The sequence below is a fragment of the Cervus elaphus genome, chromosome 16, assembly GCF_910594005.1.
Source record: "Cervus elaphus chromosome 16, mCerEla1.1, whole genome shotgun sequence".
NCBI lineage: Eukaryota > Metazoa > Chordata > Mammalia > Artiodactyla > Cervidae > Cervus > Cervus elaphus.
In genome coordinates, this window is record NC_057830.1 from 13601707 (window position 1) to 13626970 (window position 25264).

Below are 25264 nucleotides of genomic sequence, written 5' to 3' on the forward strand. Positions count from 1 at the left end.
TACAGCTCTTTTAGAAGACATCCATAATAGAATTCTGAATGGCAGGCACATCTACCATGTAAACTGTAATATATCTCAAAGTTTAGTGAAATACCAGAAAAAAACCGTGTTGCCATTCAGAGCTATACATCAAGTATAGAGATTCTTTTCCACCTATGGTGTGTAAAGTCAGTATTTGTGTTTAACTTTTGAAAGTTTTTCAAAGATCAGTTAGAGTGCAAATGCAGTGGTGATATATTGATATGACATTTTAATAATACTTTTGTATTGCACTTTATAGGTTTCAGACTGCTTTCATAGCAACCCTGTGAGATAGGCAGGCATCAAGTATTATCAGATCAAAGCTCAGAAAGTTTTTTTGTGATTTTCCCCTTAAGTTTATACCACGAAATGATGGAGCCAGAATTCAGTTGCAGAAATTCTGACTCCAAGTCCAGAGTTCTTTACACCACACTTGGTTTCTTACTTTTTATTCTAGCTTTATATTTTACTCTGAAAGCTGTGGTAGCAAATTTTAAAACATTGTTTTGGCTTATTATCAAATACTATTTTTAATGGCAGTGACCCAGAAAACATAACTCCGATTGTAATTATTCCAAAGGAAACCCTTCTTTTGTGCTTTGCAGTGCCACTTGTCTAGGTGATTGGAGTGTATTTCAAATACCATTTGATTTTGAAGCCAAGATTGGATGTATAGTTGTTATTGCTCATGTAACTTTTGGAAAATGTATCATCTCTGCATTCTCAGGCAAAGTAGAGATGGTTTGAAAGTAAAAAAGATTATTCAAATATAACCATGTGTCTTTATTCTCACAAATGCTGTTTCTTAGCTTTAACTTGCTTTGACAACCTACTGATGTAACATCTTTGTAAATGTAAAAATATTTATATTTTGAAATAAAATTACTAGTGTTGAATGAATCAAGTGGTAAACTTAGTCTCTGTTGAGAAATTTGATCTTCAGTGAAGTCAAACTTGAATGAATACATATGTCCATCTCTTATGTCTTATATCTTGCCTTTCCTTTGGCACCAGTGCATACAATGAATTTTTATGGGACATGGACAATTTACATAAGGGGAGATGTGTTTGTGAAGGCGCCAGAAAGACTCTAACCTGTAGAAGTCCCATCTTAGGGTAGAAGCCCCTCCCTACAGCCTGGACTCCTGTCCTGGTCTACCACTTATTAATAGTTTAAATCCCAGCGCAGTTTCCAGGAATCCTGGGGAATTCGGATTTAGGAAGAGTCACTTCTCCGGAGGACAGGTAGCTTCGCTGAGCATGGATGTCCTTGCTCTGGTAAGAGACCACATGTTCGTGGGAAGCCCTCAGGTATCCTGTGTCTCTGCTCTTAGCAGGAGCGAGACTTGTGTGGAACCCACTGAAGAAGGAGGAGAGAAACAGGGTGGGAACGGGGACAGAAGGGGCGGGGCCCGGGCTGGGGGGCGGGGCTGCAAGGCGGACCCCCGGCCGGAGCGCGTGGAGGCGGGGTGGGCGGGGTCTTCCGGGGGCCGGGGTCGCGGGCGGCGCGGGTGCCTTGCCGCCGCGGCGGGCGGGCAGGCTGGCTGGCTGGCTCGCTGGCTGGCGGGAGGCGGCGGCCCCGCAGCGGCGCAGCGTCCCGGCTGCGCGACGGGCTGAGTAAAGGCCATGGCCGCCTCTCCGGGCCCCGCAGGCGGTGGCGGCGCCGGGGCAGCGCACGGCTCCGGCCCGTCGGGCTTCGCCTTCGACTCCGGACTCGAGATCAAAACTCGCTCGGTGGAGCAGACGCTGCTGCCGCTGGTTTCTCAGGTAAAGCGGCGCGCGCGGCCCCTGGTCTCCCCCACGCCGGCCGCGGCCCGCGATGGCGGCGGTCGCTCCCGGCGGGGCCCGGGCCGGGCGGGAGGCAGCCGCTGCCCCACAGTCCGCGCCGGGACTGCGGCGTCGGCGTCTGATCGCCTTCCTGGGGCTTGAGGACTGGCCTTCGTTGATGCGGAGGGAGTCTGGACCATCCGAAATCCGGCTGCGGGGCGGGCAGACCTGTGCGTCCCGGAGTCCGGCCGCAGGTGCGCCGCCAGGCTTACCCACCCGAACCGCCTCGGGACTGCGACTCCGGCGGCCCCCGGCCCTGCTCCCGGGGAGCGGAGGGGACCCCCGCGGGGGCTCCGCTGGCGCTCAGGGGCCCTTCTCGCTACCGTCACACCTTTGCATCTCCAGTCCGAACCCGGACTGTGGCCAGTCTGGCTGGCGCGAGCCTCCGAGTCCAGCGTGCTCTCTCCCCTAGGCCTTTGTCTCTTCCCCGGATCGTGTGTAAGTCTGCTCCCCAGTCTCCCATTTACCCCGGGACACCCTTCCCCTTAACCTGCCTGCTCACTTTAATTGGCTTTTGTCCGGCCTCGGAAGGGTGAAGTGGAGGACCGCCTGATAGTTAATCCGGGTACACATCTTTTTGCCAAATCCCATTTGGGATGTATGGTTTATTGAATGTACCGGTCGCAACAGACGTCTGAAATCAGCTAATTGACTCGCTTAGCTTTAGAGAAGTTTTTGTTACCGAGAGCCGACTTATACGAACCCTCGGGGCTAGAATTCCTCAGCTAGGGCTGTTCTGTGCCAAGCACTGTGGGCAGTGAAGAATTCTGTGCCTTAAGGAGCTCTTGGATGTGTGACTCACAACTCCTTTGTAACGTCTTGATGATTCACATTCGTATTGCCAAGATTTTCAAGGTAGAAGGAATCTTAAAAGTTATCTGACTCTGAATTTTAAAAAATCCTCTCTTACAGCAACCTTGACATCTTGTCACCAAGTGCGCTGCTTAAACATGCTCAGTGGTGTGGGCCTGTAGCTGGTCCATAGAATTTTCAATATTTTTAATATCTCTAATCCACCCCAGCCTGCAAATACTTGATAACAGTAGCCACACATGTCCCTGCATTCCTGTTATGCCTATTAAATAAACAGCCCCATTTTCTTCACCTGTGCTTATTTTAACCTGGCTAACAGAACAGTGAATAACCTTGATGCTCTGTATGGGCCTTCCCTTCATTGTCAGGAAGAAGCACTGACTGTGGGATGGATTGAGGATCAGTTAGTGATGTCTGCATTGCCCCCTCCCACAGAAGAATACCATTACCGCCACCAGCACAACCACAACAGAAAGTGAGAAATACTGGAGTAGTTTTAAGAGAGAGTTAAGAGAGTGGTATTTTATCCATTAAAAAAAGGGAAAAATCCAGATAGAAGGCTTACTATGGGCGAGACCGTGTTCTGTGCACTTTACACATATTAGCCTATTTAATTCTCATAAATCTTATAGGGGTGGAGATATGTTTATTTTCATTGTATGAACCAGGAAACTGAGGATAAGGGACTTGTTGTGGGACTTTCACCTGTAAATGTCCAACTGGGGTTTGCACCCTGACAGCCTGGTCCCAGAGTCTTAGCTACACCGTATTTGTTGTCTCTAGAGATTAGAAGACGTGATGAGGTCAGCTAGTAGTAGGTCCAGAAAAGAGTCACAATGGAAAAACAAGGTTGTTGTAATCTGGAGAAGTGGTAACTTTTCACAGTATCACTGCTAAAAAAAATCCTGCAAGTTCTGCATTGTGTAATTCAGGGGTAAGAGAGGGTGGAGAGAGTAGGAGAGTGGAGGAGGAGATGTTGGCTGCTGAGAGTTAACTAAAGGTCGACGCTAATGGGCGATAATCTGGGCTTTTTTTTTGTTTTTCCTTCCCTGTTAAAGGCTAATTCAGGGCCATAGCTGAGGTTCTGCATCCCACACATTATGTGTCCACAGCTATATCTTTAGCATTATTATAACTGATATTCCTAATGATTAACTATGAAAGTGAAAGTTACTCAGTTGTGTCTGACTCTTTGCGACCCCATGGACTATACAGTCCATGGAATTCTCCAGGCTGTAATACTGGGGTGGGTAGCCTTTCCCTTCTCCAGGGGATCTTCCCAACCCAGGGATCAAATCCAGGTCTCCTGCATTGCAGGTGGATTCTTTACCAGCTGAGCCACAAGGGAAGCCCAAGAATACCGGAGTGGGTAGCCTATCCCTTCTCCAGGGTTTCTTCCCGACCCAGGAATTGAACCGGGGTCTCCTGCATTGCAGGCGGTACTCAGCAACAAAAAAAGTTAAATCATGCTTAAAATCAAGAAATATCTATAGCATGGGCAGAACACTCACAAAGCAGAAGTGTGGAATATGATTTAGAATGATTTTTATGTTTTAGTGAGTATAAGTGGATTTGAGTGAAGCTCTCTAGAAAACTCACGTCCAGGAGTCTCATCTTTCTAAGGATGCTGCATTGTTATTCGACTCATGTTTTACCACCATATCCGTTAGACTAGTTTAAGCTTTTTAGGCAAGCATTTGTTGTAAGCTTTGTAGTTACTACTCTTTGAGGGACTTGTATTCTAGTTGGGAGATAGGACAGGTACAGAATAACACGAGGCAAGTGTCAGATGAACATCATCAATAGTAAATGTTCTAAGAGCTCAGAGCAGCTGTGGATGAGTCAGCAACGATGCCCTAGAGGAGATAGGGTCTGAGGTGAGCAAGTAGGGCTATTCTTGTACAGTTTAGTCAGTTTTAAGCAGTTTCTACTCAGATCATTTAACTCTTCTGACTCTAAGTAAAAAGTTCTGCACTACTGGCCTTGTTCTAGGAATACAAAGTTACATCAATATTAGACAAATGTACCTATACAATTTTTTGCATTTACATATTAGAAAAGATACATGTTCTTTTCAGTGGATGTAGGAAAAGTGAACATGAAGTCACTCAGTCATGTCCAACTCTTCAGGACCCTGTGAACTGTAGCCTGCCAGGCTCCTCTGTGCATCGAATTCTCCAGGCAAGAATACTGGAGTGGGTTGCAATTTCCTTCTCCAGGGGATCTTCCCAACCCAGGGATCGAACCTGGGTCTCCTGCATTGCAGGCAGACTCTTTACCTTTTGAGCCACCAGGGAAGCATTTGGTTAAATTCAACTCCTCATCGTGATAAAGAGCACGTAACAAACTAGTAATAGAAGTTGTTCAGTCACTCAGTCGTGTCCAACTTGTTGTGACCCCATGAACTGCAGCACGCCAGGCTTCCCTGTCCTTCACTGTTTCCTGGAGCTTGCTCAAACTCATGTCCATTGAGTCAGTGATGCCATCCAACCATGTCATTCTCTGTTGTCCCCTTCTCCTGCCTTTAATCTTTCCCAGCATCAGGGTCTTTTCTAATGAGTTGGCCAAAGTATTGTAGCTTCAGCATCAGTCCTTCCAATGAATATTCAGGACTGATTTCCTTTAGGATTGACTGGTTTGATCTCCTTGTAGTCCAAGGGACTCTGTAGAGTTTTCTCCAACATCACAGCTCAAAAGCATCGATTCTTCGGCACTCAGCCTTCCTTATGGTCCAGCTCTCATGTCTGTATATGACTACTGGAAAAACCATAGCTTTGACTAGATGAACCTTTGTTGGCAAAGTAATGTCTCTGCTTTTTAATACGCTGTCTAGGTTTGTCATAGCTTTTCTTCCAAGGAGCAGGCGTCTTTTAATTTCATGGCTGCAGTCACCATCTGTAGCGATTTTGGAGCCCAAGAAAATAAAGTCTGTCACTATTTCCATTGTTTCCCCATCTATTTAACATCATAGCAACAAGTCAAATTTAAAAGAAACATTTCCTTAAAACTAGAAACAAGAGGAGGGTTACTTGCTAGCGTAGCTTCTATTCAGTGGTACTCGAAATCATAACCAATGCAAAAAGACACGAAGTGAAAGATGTAAAGATAAGAAAGGAAAAAGCAAAGTATAATTATCTACATAGAGAAATGGAGTCTACAAATAAATTTTAAAAATTTTAGAGGTTTAGTAAGTTCACTCAATGTAAGGTTCTTAAGTCAGCTGCACTTTGCTCTGCATTAATAACAGAAAAGTAGTCCTAAAAAATGATACCAGTTATAAATCAACTTATACTCCATTAAAAGTTTAAGTTTTTAAATACCAATTAGAAAAAAAATGAGAGCAAAATATGTGTATATATGTGTCTAGTAAAAGAGTTGCTAAGCTTTGTGGGGATTTTTATGAGAAGGCCAAAGTAGAGATAAATAAATGGGAAAGGAGTACCATCTTCTTGGCTAGATTGACTTGATGTCACGGGCATATCAATTTTCCCTGTGCCAAGTCGCTTCAATCATGTCCGACTCTTTGCACACTCATGGACTGTCGCCCATCTGGCTCCTCTGTCCATAGGATTTCCCAGGTAAGAATATTGGAGTGGGTTGCCATTTCCGCCTCCAGGGGATCTTCCTGACCTAGGGATCTAACCTGAGTCTCCCGCGTTGCAGGCAGATTCTTTACTATCTGAGCCACTAGGGAAGCTCCCAATTTTCTGTATTGATATGTAAATTTAATGCGATTCCAGTGAAAATTTCAACAGGATTTTTTGAGTAGAATTTGATAAAAGTAATTCTACAATTTATATGAAAGAGCAGAAAGCCAAGAATATCAGAAGAGAAACAAGGTGGGTGGAGTTGCCCTACCAGATTTCAAGTCTTATCATAAAGCTAGAGTAATTAAGACAATGTGGGTTTAACAGATAGACAAAGAGACTAGAGAAACAGAATAGAGAACTTGGGAACAGTCACACATATTTGGAAACTTGATAATTCACAGAATGGGCACTTGTTAGTAGGGAAAGGAAGAACTTTCTAAAAAATGAGGACAATTGGTTATCTAAATAGAAACACATGACATTGCATCTCACAGTATATACAGAAACAGTTCCAAATGGATTAAAAATATCAAAATGGAAGTAAAAGCTTACAGTACTTTTAGGCAAAAAAAAAAATTGGGCCATATTTTCCCCACCTCATGGGGGGAAAGGAATTCTTAATAGACTGAAAGTGAAGATTAATATATTTGCTCCATTAAAATGAAGAATCTTTATTCATCAGAATTGAAAGGATAAGCCATAAAGCAAGAGAGTATGATTGCAACAGAAATAACCAACAAATGATTGTAACACCCAGAATAAATAAAAGACCCCAATGAATCAAAACTAAGATTACCCATTAAAAATTGGTAAAATAGTCATCTTGTAGAAGAGGAAACAGATGTCTAACACATATGTGAAAAGATGCTCAACTTTATTAGAAATCAGTGAAGTACAAGTTAAAACCACAGTGAGCACAACTGTTGGAATGCGGAGCTAATGGAAACGTCAGTGGTACAACCATTTTGGAAAACAATTTGATGTAATATATTAATGTTGACAGTGGGTATTACCTACGCCCAGTAATTTCACTCTTAAATCCACACCCCTAGAGAAAATCTTGCACGTGTGTTAGAGACATAGTTTGGAATGTTGATAGTCAGTTTGCTTCTAATGGCTTCAAACTGAAAAGTACCCAAACGTCTTTTAGCAGTAAAGATGTTTAAATAGAGAGTGCTAAGTTCATAAAATGAGATACTGCTGCAGCAGTGAAATGAACGAACCATGGCTATAATTATCAGTGTGGATGAATCTCAAATGTTAAGGAAAAAAAATTAAAAGGTTCAAAGCAGGCAAAACAAAACCAGTATCATTTAAGGATATAACACAGGTGCAATAGTTATAATAAGGGAATGATGAGCACAAAATTAGGATAGTGGGTTCTTTTGGCTGGTGAGGGGGTGATATGGAAAGTGAGGGACCCATAGGGCACCTGGATTTTCAGAGGTGCTGGTAGTGTTTTCTGAAGGTTGGTGGTAGGTATGTTTTGTCTTCCTGTCATTTCTTTAAATTATACAAATATTGGTTATATACACTCATTTGTTGTATGTTTTGTAATTCAGACAGTTTTTTTTTTTACATGCCCTGGGCTAAGTCCCAAGCACAATTCCTGCAGAGCAGCACCCACCTTCTTTAATAATCACTTTATTCTTCCTGTCAAAACTCCCACTCCCGGTCTTACAATGCTTTTATCCAAGGAAGGGAAGAGGGAAATCTGCCACACAGCCCCACCCCAGCCTGGAATGTTATTCTACCACCCACCAGTCTTTTCCTGTCTGTGATAGATTTACTCCACTCACCACTACACAGAGGCTTGAAATCTCTGGGGTAGCTCCCCTGGCTTCTCACTGCACTGTCCTGGAAGCTTTCAGGATCGTTGGTCTCACCAAGTTGGAGATGAGTTGAGTCCATATGGGGCGCTCTGCTGATTTGTGTGTGTGAGTATAGGTGTTTTTAATGCAAAGATAAAACACAGAAATGGTGTATAAAGTGAGTGAAAGAGCCCCTTTTCCTGCTTTTAAAGACCTCAACATGATTCAGTATGCTTTCTTCTATATTGGTTTCTAGAGCATATTAGTTGATTTTTATATGTAGTAATTTTGAGAGTTTACTAGTGAGTTAAGCCCAGAGATGAACTTCTCTGTCCTGGGCTGACTCCCTTGTTTTTCAGATCTCAGGGAATTAAGACTTTGTTCCGTTTTCTGGCCTACTGCCATGTTTTTTTTTTTCCCCCTTCCTGGATCTTCACCTCTTTTCTTATCTTCCCACAAAATAAACTAAGATAATCCATTTCAATCAAGAGATTACTGCCAGTTATTCTCGAAAATAAGATAGCATCACAAACATGAGGAAAGAACAGAGATTCTAGAAATGTAAATTGGGAAACATCTAATCATTATGTGAAAGTGTTAGTGACTCAGTTATGTCTGGCTCTGTGACCCCCATGGACTGTAGCCCACCAGGCTCCTCTGTCCACGGAATTCACCAGGCAAGAATACTAGAATGGGTAGCCATTCCCTTCTCCAGGAGATCTTCCTGACCCTGGGATCCAACCCAGGTCTCCTGCATTGTAGGCAGTTCCCTGGTGGTTCAGATGGTAAAGAATCTGCCTGCAATGCAGGAGACCCGGGTTGGATTCCTGAGTTGGGAAGATCCCCTGGAGGAGGGCATGGCAACCCACTCCAGCATTCTTGCCTGGAGTATCCCATGGACAGAGGAGCTTGATGGGCTACAGTTCATGGGGTCGAAAAGTGTCAGACAGACTGAAGTGACTTAGCATGCAGTCATTATGTCATGTTTACTAAATACCGGACACTCTTCTAATTTATTTACCCACTTATTTACCACATGGGTGTCTCCATAGCATGGGTTGTCCTCCATGATTTGGTAGCTGGTTTTCTTCCACAGTGATTGATCCCAGAGAGAGAGAGAGAGAGAAATGGAAGTCATGATGTGTTTTAATACCTACTCTCAGAGGTACATCCTTGCTTCTGCTTTATTCTGTTCGTTAGAAGTGGGTCACTAATTTCATCTCACTTAAGGGGAAAGAAACGAAGCTTGAAAGGAGAGAAATATTGAAGAACTGGAGCACACATTTTAAAACCACTACTGAGATTATACCACTGTCCTCAAAAATTGTTCAGTGACTTTCTGTCACGCAGAGTCAAATACAAACTCTCTATTCCAATTCACAGCCTTAGATGGTTGGTCCCTGCCTAGCTGTTGGATATTGGTTTTACACCTGTCCTCTTGCCCACTATTCTTTAACCACTTCTGGCCTTACTTTATTCTTTGAAAAAAAAAAAAAAAGAACAGTCTCATCCTGAAGGATGCCTCTCCTTTTTCTTTTCTTCCCTTCTTTTTCTTAAACAGTTATTTCTTCTCCCTGCAATACTTTATCCCCTGATGTTTACCAGCCTCTTTACTTGATATCATTTAGATCACAGTTTAAATATCACTTCTTCATAGAAGGAAGGTCAACTAATCTCAGGTAGCTACACAGATACTTTTTGTCACATTGTCTTATTTTAACCTTTTCCATAGCATTTATGTTGATTTCTTTAACCTGTTTGTGTGATTATTGTGTCTCCCCTCACTCCACTAGGATGTAAGCTCCGTTAGATTGTGGGCCTTTTCTTTCTTGTTCATTGCTGTTTCATCACTGCCTAGAATTTTATTTGGCATATGATAGGTGTTCAGCAAATGTATTTTGTACAGTTGAATTATTGTTACCTGGTTAGACTGTAAACAGAATGAGGGAAGGATTGTGTTCATCTTATTCAGTGATGTATCCTTAGAACCTGGATTCTAGAACATTTTCAAAATTTGAAAAAGAGTATGAGAGATGAGGAAATTTAGAGAGATTTTTAAGTAAATTTCCCTAGGTCATTTAGTTAGTGATGGCAGAGCCAAGATGCATCCACAGGCCTTTCTGACTCAAAACTGTTAATACCGTAACACATAAAGTGCTTGCCACATCGCAGTTGATCAAAGAGCAAGCCTCTTCCTCTTCTCTTAATTCTCTATTCTGGTCTTTGTTAATTTACTTATAGAAATCATTTCAAAGTTATACGCAGTGGACATGTACCATTTGGGATTTACATTTTTCATGTAACATTCTTTCAATATTTTTATGTGTCAGTATAGTTCATGTACTAATTTTCTAGGACATTTTGAAGATTTATATTTGTTTCAAACAGCTTAACTTTTCACCTTTTATATTTTATTTCAAGGTCTGGAGTCAAGTGTTAAAGCTCTTGGTATTTTATTTACTTTGAGTCTACAACAGACCTTGGCGAAACATAAAACACAGATTGCATCGGTCCTTCTCAAGTGTCTGGTTATTTCAGTAAGCATCAGGGGTTCACATAGCATTTTGTACAATCGACACGCTGTGCTAGGCAGCAGAGTGAAGTGCGGGGTGAGCAAAATGCTGTCACTACTCTCTTTTTATTGACTTCTACGTAGCCCAAGTCACTGTCGAAGCATCTAGACCTGAAGTGCCTTGGTTTTCTGTGGATTCTTTGAATGTAAGAATCCACCCTCTTCTGGTTTTCTCCTTTCTTTCTGATGTGTTGATCTATCTGGAGGGTTTACAGAAATGTGTGCCCTTGATAACCCCCCTCAGGTAAATTTGGAACTGTTATTGAAAGAAACATTGACCTCAGGAGAGATGCAAGGTGTTTGCTGGTTGTCTCTGGGTTGAAGCATTAAAGCTCTCAATTAATTGAGTTTATCAGGCTAGTGTGGTATGCTGGGCTTAATTTTCTTGGCCTTTGTGATATCGCTTTAAAAAAAAGGACTGGGATAAACTTTAAGCAGTTTGCTTTTTATCTTTTATTTTTAGATCACCACACTTATTAATCATAAAGATAATACCAAAAAGTCTGATAAAACTCTGCAAGCAATTCAGCGTGTAGGACAAGCCGTCAACTTGGCAGTTGGAAGATTTGTTAAAGTGGGGGAAGCTATAGCCAATGAAAACTGGGACTTGAAAGAAGAAATAAATATTGCCTGTATTGAAGCTAAACAAGCAGGTATGTTGAAGCGTTTATACCAATTTTATTGCTTTGGATCTCATGACAAATGATTGTCTTATGTTGAGTAAAGATGTGTACTGTGTTTTAATCCTGTTAGTACAGATGCCTAGGTCATTAAAGCCCTGGATTAGCTTCCAGGAATATTGAATGTCTCTTGGATCAAGTCTTAAGTCTGCATCGTTACATTTTTTCACTGGGCAGGGTAGAAGCCCACCATCCTTGTGTATGTGTGCACTCAGTCATGTCCGACTCTTTGCAAACCCATGGGCTGTAGCCCACCAGTTCCTCTGTCTGTGGAATTTTCCAGGCAAGAATACTGGAACGGGTTGCCATTTCCTACTCCTGGGGATCTTCCTGATCCAGGGATCAAACCCACATCCCTTGCATCTCCTGCATTGGCAAGTGGATTCTTTACCACCCTTGCCATCAGCCATTGAGCGTGAGAAGTGTAGAGAATGTGAGGCATGGACTGTGCTGTCAAGGAGCATAGTAACCTGTTTGCCACCATATGGAAAATGGAAGTGAAAATAAGCACGTTCCTCTGTCTACAAGAGACAAATCTGACTTCAGATTTCCTGATATCTCAGAAGGCTCTGTAACTGGTGGCATAGAAGCCTGAGAGAACTGGGGAGTTTTGCTGGATACAAATAATTTTGTTGAGTATCATTTATCCACTTATTCTTTAAATAAATATTTACTGAGTGCTGGCCATATGCCAGGCATTCTTCTAGACCAAAGGGATATAGCTACGTAGAAGTCAATAAAAAGCCTGCCCTTGTGGAACTTGTATTCTAGAGAGGGAGATACAAACAAATGAACAAGTAGATAAGTGCCTAATGGCAGGTAGAGGTGGTTATGGAAAAGATTACAAGGCAGCATAAGGGTTAGGAGACCAAAGGAGGTTTCTTTTAGGAAGGCCAGCAGGGTTTCTCAACTGTGATGCTGTTGGCGTTTTAGGCTGGATAATTATTTGTTGGTGGTTCTTTGTTGGGGTTGGGGGCTGCCCTGTGCATTGTAGAACCCCCAACTGCCATCTATTGGATGTCAGAAAATCCCTTCTTCCACCATTGAGACAACCAAAGATGTCTCGACATTCCCGAATGTCCTTTGAGGGATCAAAATGGCCCTGAGTTGAGAACTTCTGAAATGAGAACTCCTGAAACAGGGGGAGAGGAAATCTCTCTAAGCGAGTAACTTTGGAGCAGAGACAGTGCTGAAATGAGGACCCCAGCTGTGTTAGTATCTGGGGGAAGGCCTTTCCTAGCCAGGAGTAGAGTGAGAACAGGTATGGCTTTCTGGGCAAAGATAGGCACTTTGGACTGCTTTCTCGGTGTCTTGCGGCTAGTGGAAGGTTTGGGGCAGGGTAGTGATACAAGTTCATTTATAGTTTAAAAGGATTCCTGGTGGCTTCTGTATAGAGAACAGATTTTAGGAGTTATGAGAGTGAAGTCAGAGACCAGTTAGGAGGCTGTGATAGATGATGGTGACTTAGGCCCAGCGATAGCCTTTGAGGTGGTGCAAAGCAGTTGCATTTGGTTATATTGAAAAGGTGGAGCTGGTAGGTTTTGCTGATAGTTTGGATGTGGGATGTGATGAGAAGAGGGGTCACAACTCCAATGTTTGCCTGGTAGATGATGGCACTATTAATTGAGGTGGGCAACCCTGAGGCAGGAGCAGGTGTGTTTGGAGTGTCATTGTGGGGGGAAGGGAGTGGGTGAGATAGGGCCAAGTAATGTGAAGGGGCCAGCCAGGCGATACATGCCCTAATGGTATGTGAATGGCTTCAGGTACTGTTCTGTACTTGATAGATTGAGGGGTCTGGGGCCAGATGAAAGACAGTAGTTTTATGTTAGAAATCTTTCTGGTTGCATGGAGGAAGTGAACAAATGAGGGATGGATGAGAGAGGGTTGAGACTAAAGGCAGAGAGATTAATATGGAGTTAATATGCTTTTCTGTTGTACCGGGCTAAATCAAGACAGTGTCTTAGGGGTATAAAAAGCAGAAAAAGTGTACTAAATATTTACTAGGTGATTAAATGATAGAATTTGGTTATTGATTAAACCAAAGGGAGGATTCTGAGTTTGAGTTTCTAGTCACTCAATAGATATATCAATAGAATATGAATGAGATGGCTTTAGTCTATTCATAATTTATGTTTTGCCTCATATTAAAAGAGATTTAAGGAAATTTCCTTGTGGTCCAGTGGGTAGGACTCAAGGTTTCACCACCATGGCCCAGGTTCACTCCTTAATTGGGGAACTAAGATCCTGAAAGCTGTGTGGTTTGGCCAAAAAAAAAAAGAGAGAGATAGATAAAAGAGTTACAATTAAATATATGATTAATAAACCCACTAAAATAGGTGATGAAAATAAATATACTAGAAATGAATTGGCCAACATTGTTACTCTAGTTAAACATGGAATTTATCTTTGTACTTCCTGTAAAGCTAGACAAAAAATGTGGGAAAGAAATGGTTATTTAATTCTCATTGTTTGTTGGAAGGAAACAAACCAGCTCGTCAAGAGGAGAGAGGCTTTTTTCCAGGAACTAAATTGTGTGGGCACTTACACAACAGACACTATTACATAATGCAATGGACAATTCAACAGAAAATGTAGAGACGTTCTTCACATTATTGTTTCTTAAGCAAACCCTTAATTAAAGCAAGAGGGAGGACTTTTAAATGAAAGGGAAGTCTGAGTCCTCACCTTATTGGCTTCCTAGCATGTCAGTGTGCTCTAAGAATTGGAGGAACGAGGACGTGTATACCCACCGCAGCTCCAGTAGACTGTGCAGCCCTGAAAGTCCTCTAAGCCGCAGAGCTCCATGCAGGCATATTTTGGAAGCTGTCTGGTGTCATGGTCTCCACATGTTCTCTCTTATGTGCACTGTCCTTTTCCTTTTTGAGAACTGCCTCTTAAAGTCACTCAGATAAGAGGATGAGAATGGTCATTTGAGAAACATAATCTTAGTTTTCTCATCTATAAAATGGGGATATGGTTAGTGTTTATAGAAGTGTTTTGATATAATGCACGTGTGCATTTGACACATAGAAAGTGCTCAGTAAATGTTAGTTGTCATTATAATTATTAGTTGTAACTTTTCTTGTGTTGAGCTTTTGCATTATAGTTTTGCTTTTTTCTAATTTGAGGTATAATTGACATACAGCATTATACTAGTGTCAGGTATTCAGTGTAATGATTTTTTCTTCTTGCAACGAGACCTTAAGATTTACTTTGTAGCACCTTTCAAATATGCAATACAGTATTATTAACTATGGGTGCTAGGCTGTACATATATATCCCTGTGACTTATTTATTTTATAACTAGAATTTTATACCTTTTGACTCCACCCATTTCATCCACCCTCACACCCAATGTTTTTACTTTTTGCTTGGCTTCTAATCAAGCTTTACATTTTCTATGGGTGCTCAATAAATACTTGTATTTGACTGATTTCCGAGTTTTTGCTTTAAGACAAAACACTAACACATATACCAAGTTAAAAAAATGACAACCAAGAATCTCTAAGGCAACTTTGTGACTTTTCCAGGAAACTAATTTTGGAGTAGTCTATATTTGGAACAACTTTCTAATACTAAGGAAGCATTTAACTTTGTTGGTACAGCGAACCAAATGTTACCATCTTGCAAACTTAAAGCTGAATGCCTGAGGTTTAATCAGAAAAAGGAAAGGTTAAAAAATGCTACATGCGCAAGCTCATATTATTGTATTTGACGGTTGAGAACTACTGGAGAAAGGAACATTTTCCAGGGGTGCAGAGGAAACATTTTTATACTACGTGCTGTTGCAAAGTGATACTTCCCCTCCAACTCCTTTCTCTGTACATTCAAGTTTAATTCTAACCTCTCTTTTCTCTATATTTTGCTGTATAATCTTTGTATTGGTTCCCTATTGCTATGTAACATATTAACCCAAACTTAGCAACTTAAAACTACAAACGTCTCTTCCCTCAGGTAGTTCCTGAGGGTCAGAAATCAAGGAGTAGCTTAACCTGCTGGTTCTGGGTCTGTGTGTCTCATGAGATTGCACTCAGGGTGTTGGCTGGGCCTGTAGTTGTCTGAGCATTTACCTGGATCTGCTTTCAAGCTCCGCCTCTTGGTGATTGGCAGGCTTCACATTTTTGCCGACTGTTGACCGGAGGGCCCAGCTTCTCCCCAAGTGTACCTGTCTGTGGTCGTGGCTACATGCAGCACAGTAACGGCTTTCCTCAGAGGGGAGAGAAACCAAGATATCATCCTCATCGTCTTTAACAACATGACTTTGGGGGTAACAAACTATCACTTCTGCCATGCCAACCCTGGTACCACGTAGGAGGAGGGAACACAAGGATGAAAATACCAGGAGTGGGGACGGGTGGGAGCCACCTCGGAGACTGGCTACCACAGATTCCATCTGTTAGTGGAACTCTAGCTGTGGTCATGATATGTAACCATTCCATATGCAGTGGCTTATCTTTTGGGTTTTCCTGTGTCGTATCAAGTTCCTATTGTCTGAAACTAAATTTATCATCTCCCTTCCCATGCCCTACTGACTTTTTTAAGTGACTTGGGTTTACAACCTTGAGGCCATTTTTTTTTTCACTTTTCCTTTCCTTCTTATCAGTGTTAAGGTCCTGATTTTGTATTTTCAATTCCTTAGTGTCTCTCAAATCATCTTTTTTTAATATTCCTATGGCTGTCATCCTGGTAAGATCCTTACCACTTCACATCCACAGTTAAAATAGCTGTGTGATTAGTAGCCTGGCTCTGAATCTTTCCTTTCCAGTCCATTTTATATGCTTCCATCAGACTAATCTTCCTGAATCGTGACTTCATTACATCATACCTTGTGATATGTCCGTTAAAATTCAGATAATTTTTCTCGAGATCCTTAACCTCTTGGGTGTATGTAATAGTATTGACAGGAGGGCTTTTGTGAGAAAAATCAATCCATTATGGACTCAGATTTATTTAGGACTTGAAAAATGATCTTGAATATTACAAGATGATGAAAAGTTTTTTTTTTTAATCTACTTAATTAAAACGTAAGGTTTGAGAAACTCCAGTCCAGTTTCATTTGGGGGAATAAGAAATATTTGAATTGTTTTACTGATGGATAATTGCTACTACAGAAATTAAAATATTTTCATAGTAACAGTGAAGAAGAGACTTTTTCTAGAGGTGAGGAGTTGGTTTGATGGAATGGCTTATGCTGGGCATCATGAATAGTGTATATTCAGACAGCAAGCCTGGGACTTGAGTTCTTAGGAGGAACAGTTTTGCTTTGCCACCAGAGCCCAGGCTGACCAGCAGATGAACTTGCTTATTGTTTCCCTCTGCCTACTGAGGGCTGATTTTTCTAGTTCCCCTTGTCACTGAGGATGCCTCCCGTTGGTGCCCAAAACTTTGTCTTCCCTCCCTGGTTTTCTGGAAGAACCCACGCCCCTTCAGATTGTGAAGACGGGCAGTGACGCCTTCTCCCCTGTAACCACCAAATAATCCCCCTGCCCCCCCCCATCCCCCAATCTCTATCTCCTCACCCCTGGGCAAACCCTGGGCAGCTGTTTACAGCTCTGCTTTTAGGTTCTTTGATTATTGGCTCTGGGGGTCGCTCTTACTTAGTCTTATAGAACAGGCTTTTGGGATCATGTAGTTTGCATACCCAGAGAAGGCAATGGCACCCCACTCCAGTACTCTTGCCTGGAAAATCCCATGGACAGAGGAGCCTGGTAGGCTGCAGTCCATGGGGTCGCTAACAGTTGGACACGACTGAGCGATTTCACTTTCACTTTTCACTTTCATGCACTGGAGAAGGAATGGCAACCCACTCCAGTGTTCTTGCCTGGAGAATCCCAGGGACAGGGGAGCCTGGTGGGCTGCCATCTATGGGGTCGCACAGAGTTGGACACGACTAAGTGACTTAGCAGCAGCAGCAGTTTGCATACCACTGGAAACAAAAGTTGTAATATTTTTCAAACTCACTGAAGACAACAATTTTCCACAGTTCTTAGGAATGTGCCATTATTATGCCTTTAGGGAACCTTGTATGATAATCTTTGGGCTCATCAAGGAGCTATTTCTTATTCCTGAAGTCGAGTTTCTACCCGCTGAGCACATTACCTTAAAGATTAAAGTCTGGATTTTAATTTGTGTATCTTATTCCCAGTTTAATTTCCCCCCTCCCCTACCCCACCACCACCTTTCTTCTTAGGAGAAACAATTGCAGCACTTACAGATGTGAGCAGCCTGAATCATCCAGAATCAGATGGCCAGATCACAATTTTTACAGATAAAACAGGAGTCATAAAGGCTGCAAGATTACTTCTTTCTTCAGTGACGAGAGTGTTGCTACTGGCAGATCGAGTAGTCATTAAGCAAATAATAAGATCGAGAAATAAGGTACTTAATGTTTCTACTTGTATCTTTCAGGGTTGTACAAAAAGTTGTTTTTTTAAGTTAATTGCAAGTAATTTGACAATGTTTGTCTATTTTAACTGTTTATTATTCTAATTGTCTATAGTTTAAAAGTGGTGTTTCATCTATACCTATAATTCCTAAATGTTGTGTATACTGGACCTAAACTTTTTTTTTTTTTCTTTTCAAAAGAACTTTTATGCTCAACACATGTGGACCTAAACTTTTGAATACAAATAACATTTCTTCTCAGAAAGCCATTATCTGCTTGTTGAGGTTTATTGGTGAAAAGTTTTGATGTGTACAAATTTGGGATAAAAAGTCAAGTACCATGACAATGTATGTAGTGGAAACCTGCCTGATGAAAAGACTGAATTCCTCAGTACCTCTCCCACCATGTCAGAAATAATAGTAACAATTTTTATGCTTAAGAAAATGCTTGGGTGGGAGGAAGGCTTAAGAGGGAGGGGTTATGTATATACTTACAGCTGATTCATGTTGTTGTATAGCAGAAACTAGCACAACTTTGTAAAGCAATTATCCTCCAATTAAAAAAGAAAAAAAAAAAGCTCAATCACCTGAAACCACAGTTATGCACATTATAAAATTTCTTTTTTTTTTTTCATTTATTTTTATTAGTTGGAAGCTAATTACTTTACAATACTGTAGTGGTTTTTGCCATACATTGACATGAATCAGCCATAGATTTACATGTATTCCCCATCCTGATCCCCCCTCCCACCTCCCTCTCTACCCAATCCCTCTGGGTCTTCCCAGTGCACCAGGCCCGAGCATTTGTCTCTTGCATCCAACCTGGGCTGGTGATCTGTTTCACCCTAGATAATATACATGTTTTGATGCTGTTCTCTTGAAACATCCCACCCTCGCCTTCTCCCACAGAGTCCAAAAGTCTGTTCTGTACATCTGTAAAATTTCTGTATGCAGAGTTTCTGAATTTTACTGAATCATCACAAAATTTAAAGAACAGATTTTAACTCTCCCAGCCTAGACCTCTTCTTGTCTCTCAGATAATGGCCCTTCTGTTCTCCATCAGGGTGTGTATTGATAACAATCACTTCTTTCCCTGGATAATCCCTGAGGCAGGGAGAGCAGTCAGCCAGGGAAGGGACCCTCCCACTGGTTTGAAGACAAGACTACCTGGAAAAGTGTAAAATTAAAGAGAAAAAGAATTTAGAGAGGTGGATCGGGCAGTGCTAGAGGAAGAAGAAAAACCTTCCTCTGAAAGACAGAGGTTTTGCTCAGTGGTGGGATCTGCCTTATCTGCCTTAGTCGCCTGGACTTCCTGCGCTGCCAGGGTACATTAACATGCCAAACATCTATCACAGCCTCATTAAAAATAAGTAAACACAGGATATCTGTGTTTTCTTTACCTATCTTGGTCTGACTAAAACCAATCCAGTACTGTTACTTTAGAGAAAAGAATTTGAAAATATGTTTCACATCTATTTATTTCTGATATCAAGAAAATACATAACACTGTCTGTCGGCTGTGTTACAGACATGCCATCTATCCACCCCTGGCTGCCCAAAACTTCTTGACAATTATTCACCACAAGCAGTTTCTGACTGATTCAAACTTTTCCTGCTCTTGAAGTCCCCCATCTCCCTTCCTACTCCTCAATCTTCCTTCCTCCTTTCTGAGAAGGATGAAGTTTCCCCAGCTCTGGTTCTTTGAACCTTAAAGCTTCTTGTATCATCTCTTATCCTCATCCCCATCCTCGTTCTCTGAACATTCGATTACCTTAGCCCTGCCCAGTTGCCACCTTCTGCAGAATTTGTTACATAAATGGGAGCTCTTGCATATTTAGTCATTTATTTTTTCCTATTTTTTCCTTTAATTTTCAAGGAAGCCCAAGTCTTCCTATCCTAAAAAGAAACCATTCCCTAGATGACTCTAATTTTTGAATCTACTTCTCTGAGTCCCTCCTACTTCCCTGTCTTCTCCTGGGACTCTTTTCCCAACTTTCCTCTAGAATTTAGAATTTCTCTTTTGTTCCTCTGTTGCCTCAGGCTTGAAGTCTTAGTCTCTTTCACATCTAAACCTGAAATAAAATAATCTGTTTTGCAGGTTCTTGCAACTATGGAAAGACTGGAGAAAGTGAATAGCTTTCAAGAGTTTGTCCAAATATTCAGTCAATTTGGAAATGAAATGGTGGAGTTTGCACATCTAACTGGAGATAGACAAAATGTATGTATTTACCCTATTTAAAAGTCTTGAGATACATGCATACTTTTCAATTTTGTTAGAGATGTGATCTTTGTGATCATTTGGATTGGTTGTCTTATTAAATCTATAACCTTGCTCTTAGAAGTCTTTCCTAAAGAAGCCAGGATAAAGTAAATAGATCTGTGTGTCTTTTGTTGCTCACAGATAATAGTTAAATATTTTCCCACCTCACACACTGGGAAAGGTCATACTTGCCTTCAAGGCCTAATTCAAGTACTTCCTCTTTCACAGAATTTTCCATTTGACTCTTCTACAAGGGCTCAGGCAAATAAATGAGTCATCAGACATATCCTGATAATATTTTATTATATATCTCTGTTATTGTTCTTTGTGTAACTTGTTATATATTATTCTATTGTTACATCTTTCTATAATTGTTCTACATTAGTTTAATAATAGTAACCCAAGCACTGGGTTATTGCATTGGCTTTACGTTAGCTGATCTTGTTTAATTCTCAAAACAGCTGTGTAAGTAGGTATTGTTACTGTTTCACACATGAGGCTGAACTTGAGAGGATAATAAACTTTCCTAAGGTTACTCTTCTAGCAGATTGAACTCAGTTATGTCTTATTCTAAAGCCTGTCGTTTTCAAGCTGCACCATGATGTTAGTTCCCCAATTCAGACTGTAAGTTCTGAAGTTTACGGGAGATAGAAGACCACATCGTATCCAGGATTGCCTTTTCTTGTTGGGGTACTTGTGCATGATTTTATCATGTCAAGTTAAATATATAATTGACCTCTTCTTGAGATGCTCTGGTAGAGTCCCGTAGATTGGTTTTGGATGTGAACTTTGCTGGTTGTAGCTGGAATTGAAAGATGGTTATTGCTGTGAAAAGTGGCGGACTGGATTATATGCTTCACTTAGTGCTTCTTGGACATCCGGGGTTAATGAGACCTCTCTTTTGTCCTTTGGACCAGCCCTCTAACAGATTGAGATGCCATCTTTTTTGATCCCTTGCTATCACCTACAGTATGTGATGTAATGTATGGTTTGCAAGTGTTACGCATATACATTTGATGCCTTGTCATCTAGACCCACAGGGTTTTTTTTGCCAAAAGTCCTGTTCAGTATGTTAAAGACAAGGAAGGAATAGGTGGAAATTTTAGCAGTGACCTCAACTTTTATTTTTGATTGCTACTCCTGATGGGTGATTATCACATGCAGGACACAGACCTTTGGAATGTTACCTTGTGATCTGAATTAGCTTCGGGGTTTTGTGCAGTTTTTCATTTACTAGATATAACTTTGTTTCCTATTAAAGAAAGCTGTATTGGGATGCAATGAATGAGACTGATATTATTGTAGAGATAACTTTACATCCACTCTAATTTATTAAATAAAAGGCAAATCATTTTCAAACTTTAGCTCTTTGTTATTTGTAAGAAAAGACTTTTCATCCAATTCACAAATGAGAAAAAATCTACTATGAAAATTTTATGTAATCCAAATTTCAGTGTCCATAAGTAAAGTTATTATAACAGAGCTATATTAATTTGTTTATGTATTATCTAAACTACTCTGCATACTACACTGGCAGAATTAAGTAGTTATTTCAGAGACCAAATGAACCAGAAAGTCTCAAAAATGTATTATCTGGCCTTCTATTGAAAATCTTTGCTGACCTCTGATTTAGATGGTTATAATCAAACTATTATGAGAGTATTTGATTGTAGATTTAATCAGCAAGATTTGAGGACCTTCTGTGATAGTATACCTTCATATTGAGGGCTCTATGAAGAGAAACCAAATGAAAAAAACAAAATACAGTGTCTACTTCAGAGTTTATATTCTAGTTGGGGAAAATTATATACCCAAGGAATATCTTAAGAACATTTTAGAGCAGCATATAGGCTAATTTTAGGATTAAAAAAAAAATTCACATTGAGATGAATAAGCATTTAGATGGGATTAATCAGACATGGTCCCTGAAAGAGTTGGCTTCTGAGTGTCTAATTGGAAGGAAATAATGGTCCACAAATGCTGAATAAATAAGTCACTTTTAATTGAGTAAAGCAGGGATGGCTGTTTCTGGTTGGGAGTGAGGTGTATTCACCTGGGGACGAGAATGTCAAGTGTGCAGGCCACCAGAATAGGAGCCGCATGACAGCTTCTATCCGTCTCACTTCCTGGCTCTGCCGCCCTTATTAAGGGCAGCTGTTTCTACTCCGTCGTGTTAATGTATTTACACTGAAGTGGTGATATTTTATTAAACTTTATTCTGTTCTTGTTTTTCAATTTGTCACTTTTTTAAAAAGCAGTGTTAGATAAATTGTTGAGTATTGTTTTTGTTGAATAAATGGCTTCTCAAGAAATTGAGTTTTTTACATGATCCTAGGCAGCTCAGTGGTTTTATTCCGTTTTTAGGATTTGAAGGATGAAAAGAAGAAGGCAAAAATGGCAGCAGCTAGGTCAGTTCTTGAAAAGTGTACAATGATGCTGCTCACAGCTTCAAAGGTAAGAGAATTTTTGTTTTACTATGTTGTAAGCTAATTAGAAACCCTAAATGCACATAATTTATATATATTTCACAGTTTAAAAAGATGAAAGTGATCAATTGGAATATAGGCTATATAGTAGTCAAATTTCAGTTATTCTTTAACAAGAAAGTTAATTTCCATCCCCAGTCCAAACATCGGGTAATCTGTTCGTCAGCTTTGATTGAGCAGCTAAGCAGAAGCTGGCTTATTAGGTGCTGTGAATGGAGGCCGGTCACACAGGGTCAGTGCCTGCACGGCCTGCACTCTCTCCCTGGGGAGCCTGCACACTCACTCTAGGAAAAACTAGGTGAGCTGGAATCTGTTAAGTAACAGTGGAGTAGTAAGTCAGCCCTTAGCTTGTTTATTCTGTGATTTCATACCTCTCAGTCCTTATTCTACTTTTCACAAAATTGTCAATCAAGAGCTTATAATTCCAAATGGCAGTTGGCCAGCAAATTGGTACAATTCAAGAATGAACTGCTCAACATCTCATTAGCAGTTTGTTGGGAATTGTCTTTTCTGCTCAGAACATTGCTTCCGTGCTAGGATCAGTGAAGGCGCAGAAACAGGATTCCCTAGAGTCTGCTTGGAAGGTTCTGTTCACAGCTAGACCCTGGAATAGTTCCTCCTTTATATCGTTTCTTGAAAGTCAAAGATGCCTCCATAGTCATAAAACATCTGGCCATTTTTCCTCATTCTTTTTTTAGCTCTTGCACATATTAGGCAACATTTTAAGTTTTAATCATGATGAAGATATAGGTGTTTTTTTTTTCCCCAAAAATTTTAAGTAAGTATGTTAAAGTCTAAAGATGTGGTTTTGTACCCTGCCTTTTTCACTTAAACTTGCTATTACTCTTTACTCATCCTGCTTCCGCCTTTAGTGAGGAGAAGTGCTGGGTGAGCCAGGGACACAGGAGATTTTGGTAAAGAACCATTTTTATTAGCATGGCATGTTCTCTGTAAGATTTTGTGTGTTATGATATGGGTCAAATCTTAACATAAAATTTTTTAATTGTTTCAAAGACTTGTCTCAGGCATCCCAACTGTGAGTCAGCCCATAAAAACAAAGAAGGAGTATTTGACCGGATGAAAGTGGCATTGGATAAGGTCATTGAAATTGTGACCGAATGCAAACCAAATGGAGAGAATGACATTTCATCTATCAGTATTTTTACTGGGATTAAGGAATTCAAGGTAAGAATACAGAGTATATTTTGGTTTTTTCTTGCCATTTCAAAGAAATATCATTGTAAATAATACTCATAGTTTTGTATGATATTTTAGAATATAGATGCTTCACAAAGCCAGATATTTGTCTTTAAAACAATGCTATAGCATATAAGGAAGTTCCTTGTTGGCTCAGATGGTAAAGAATCTGCCTGCAATACAAGAGACCCAGGTTTGATCCCTTGGTTGGGAAGATTACCTGGAGAAGGGAATGGCCACCCACTCCAGTATTCTTGCCTGGAGAATTCCATGGATAGAGGAGCCTGGCGAGCTACAGTCCATGGGGTCACAAAGAGTCAGACACGACTTGAGTTACTAACACACTTACAGGACATAAACTTAATATTCAGTAACATAAGGCTTAGTGCATTTGTACAGAGAATACCAGTGTAGGGTTATGGTAGTTACTCTGGCCGTGTTTGGCTATATGGTTTAGCTGTGGCCTCCTGTCCTCTGTTCAGAAACGCTTTCCCTTCGCAGTCTGTAGAGCAGTACCGTATAGCAGTACCGTGCCATCCACATCTGATGACAGACAGGAAATCATTTCTGCTGGAATTCCTGCTCTTCCCTGTGCTACGGAATTGATACTTTGAGACTGTAGTGATAGCAGTAGTATTAACTATAATAGTATAAATTATATTATACAATATATAGATATATTTATTTTTATTTATAATATTTATATATTTATAATACATAATGTTTATAATATATTTATATAAAATATAAATATATAATATAAAATAGTATAATAGTGTATATTAAATATAATAGTATAATTAAAAATTTTAAATGAACAATAATACATACTAACATTTATCAAGCACTTACTCTGTGCCCATCCTAAATGCCTTAAATATGTGTGTGTGTACATCACACAAGAATGTTATTATTATGGCATTATAATGTTGAGGAGACTGAGAGACAGAAATTAAGTAACTTGCCAACGAGAAAGTGCCAGAGTTAGGATTTGAAAGTCGGCAGCCTGACCCCAGAATCCCCACCGCTTTAGGGCAGAACTCATTTAGGTCAGAGAGTTGGTGACAAGCACTTTTTGGTAGGAGCAGCGCCTAGTCAGGAAAACCCTCGGAAGTCATGTAACAGGCTCGTGTTATTTAATGGATGGGAAAACTTGGACCCTGAGAAGCTGTCTAATATGCTAAGGGTTACCTGCATCTCCGGCAGCCAGCACTACGCAGGAATGGTATTCTTTCCATCTTACTGGCACTTGGACTTTTTTTTTTTTTTTTGGCTGAGCCACACAATGTGTGGGATATTAGTTCCCTGAAAGTAAAGTTGCTCAGTCGTGTCCAACTCTTTGCAACCCCATGGACTGTTGCCTACCAGGCTTCTCCGTCCATGGGATTTTCCAGGCAAGTGTACTGGAGTGGGTTGCCATTTCCTTCTCTAGTTCCCTGACCAGGGATCAAAACTGTATCCCACTGGAAGCAGAGTTTTAACCGCTGGACCACCAGGGAAATCTTGCACTTTGACTTTTAATTGTGTAACGGTCTACATAGGAATGTGGGGTGAAAGAGAAAAATGGAACACTTGTTCTCAATATTTTGTCACTTGTTCTCTAAACTTCCCTTTTAGGTGAAT

The 25264-nt window shown here is 40.7% G+C and overlaps 1 protein-coding gene across 1 annotated transcript in view; it reads left to right on the top strand.

Moving 5' to 3' along the window:
- Nucleotides 1-1511: 1511 nt before the first annotated feature.
- The window catches only part of CTNNAL1 (catenin alpha like 1), a 53834-nt gene continuing 30081 nt past the window's right edge, over nt 1512-25264 (top strand). The window contains exons 1-6 of the mRNA XM_043927709.1: nt 1512-1788; nt 11098-11287; nt 17505-17692; nt 19797-19916; nt 22323-22412; nt 23459-23629. Coding sequence (XP_043783644.1) covers nt 1648-1788; nt 11098-11287; nt 17505-17692; nt 19797-19916; nt 22323-22412; nt 23459-23629 — 900 coding nt within the window. The 5' untranslated portion in view covers nt 1512-1647. The remainder of the gene's footprint in view (nt 1789-11097; nt 11288-17504; nt 17693-19796; nt 19917-22322; nt 22413-23458; nt 23630-25264) is intronic.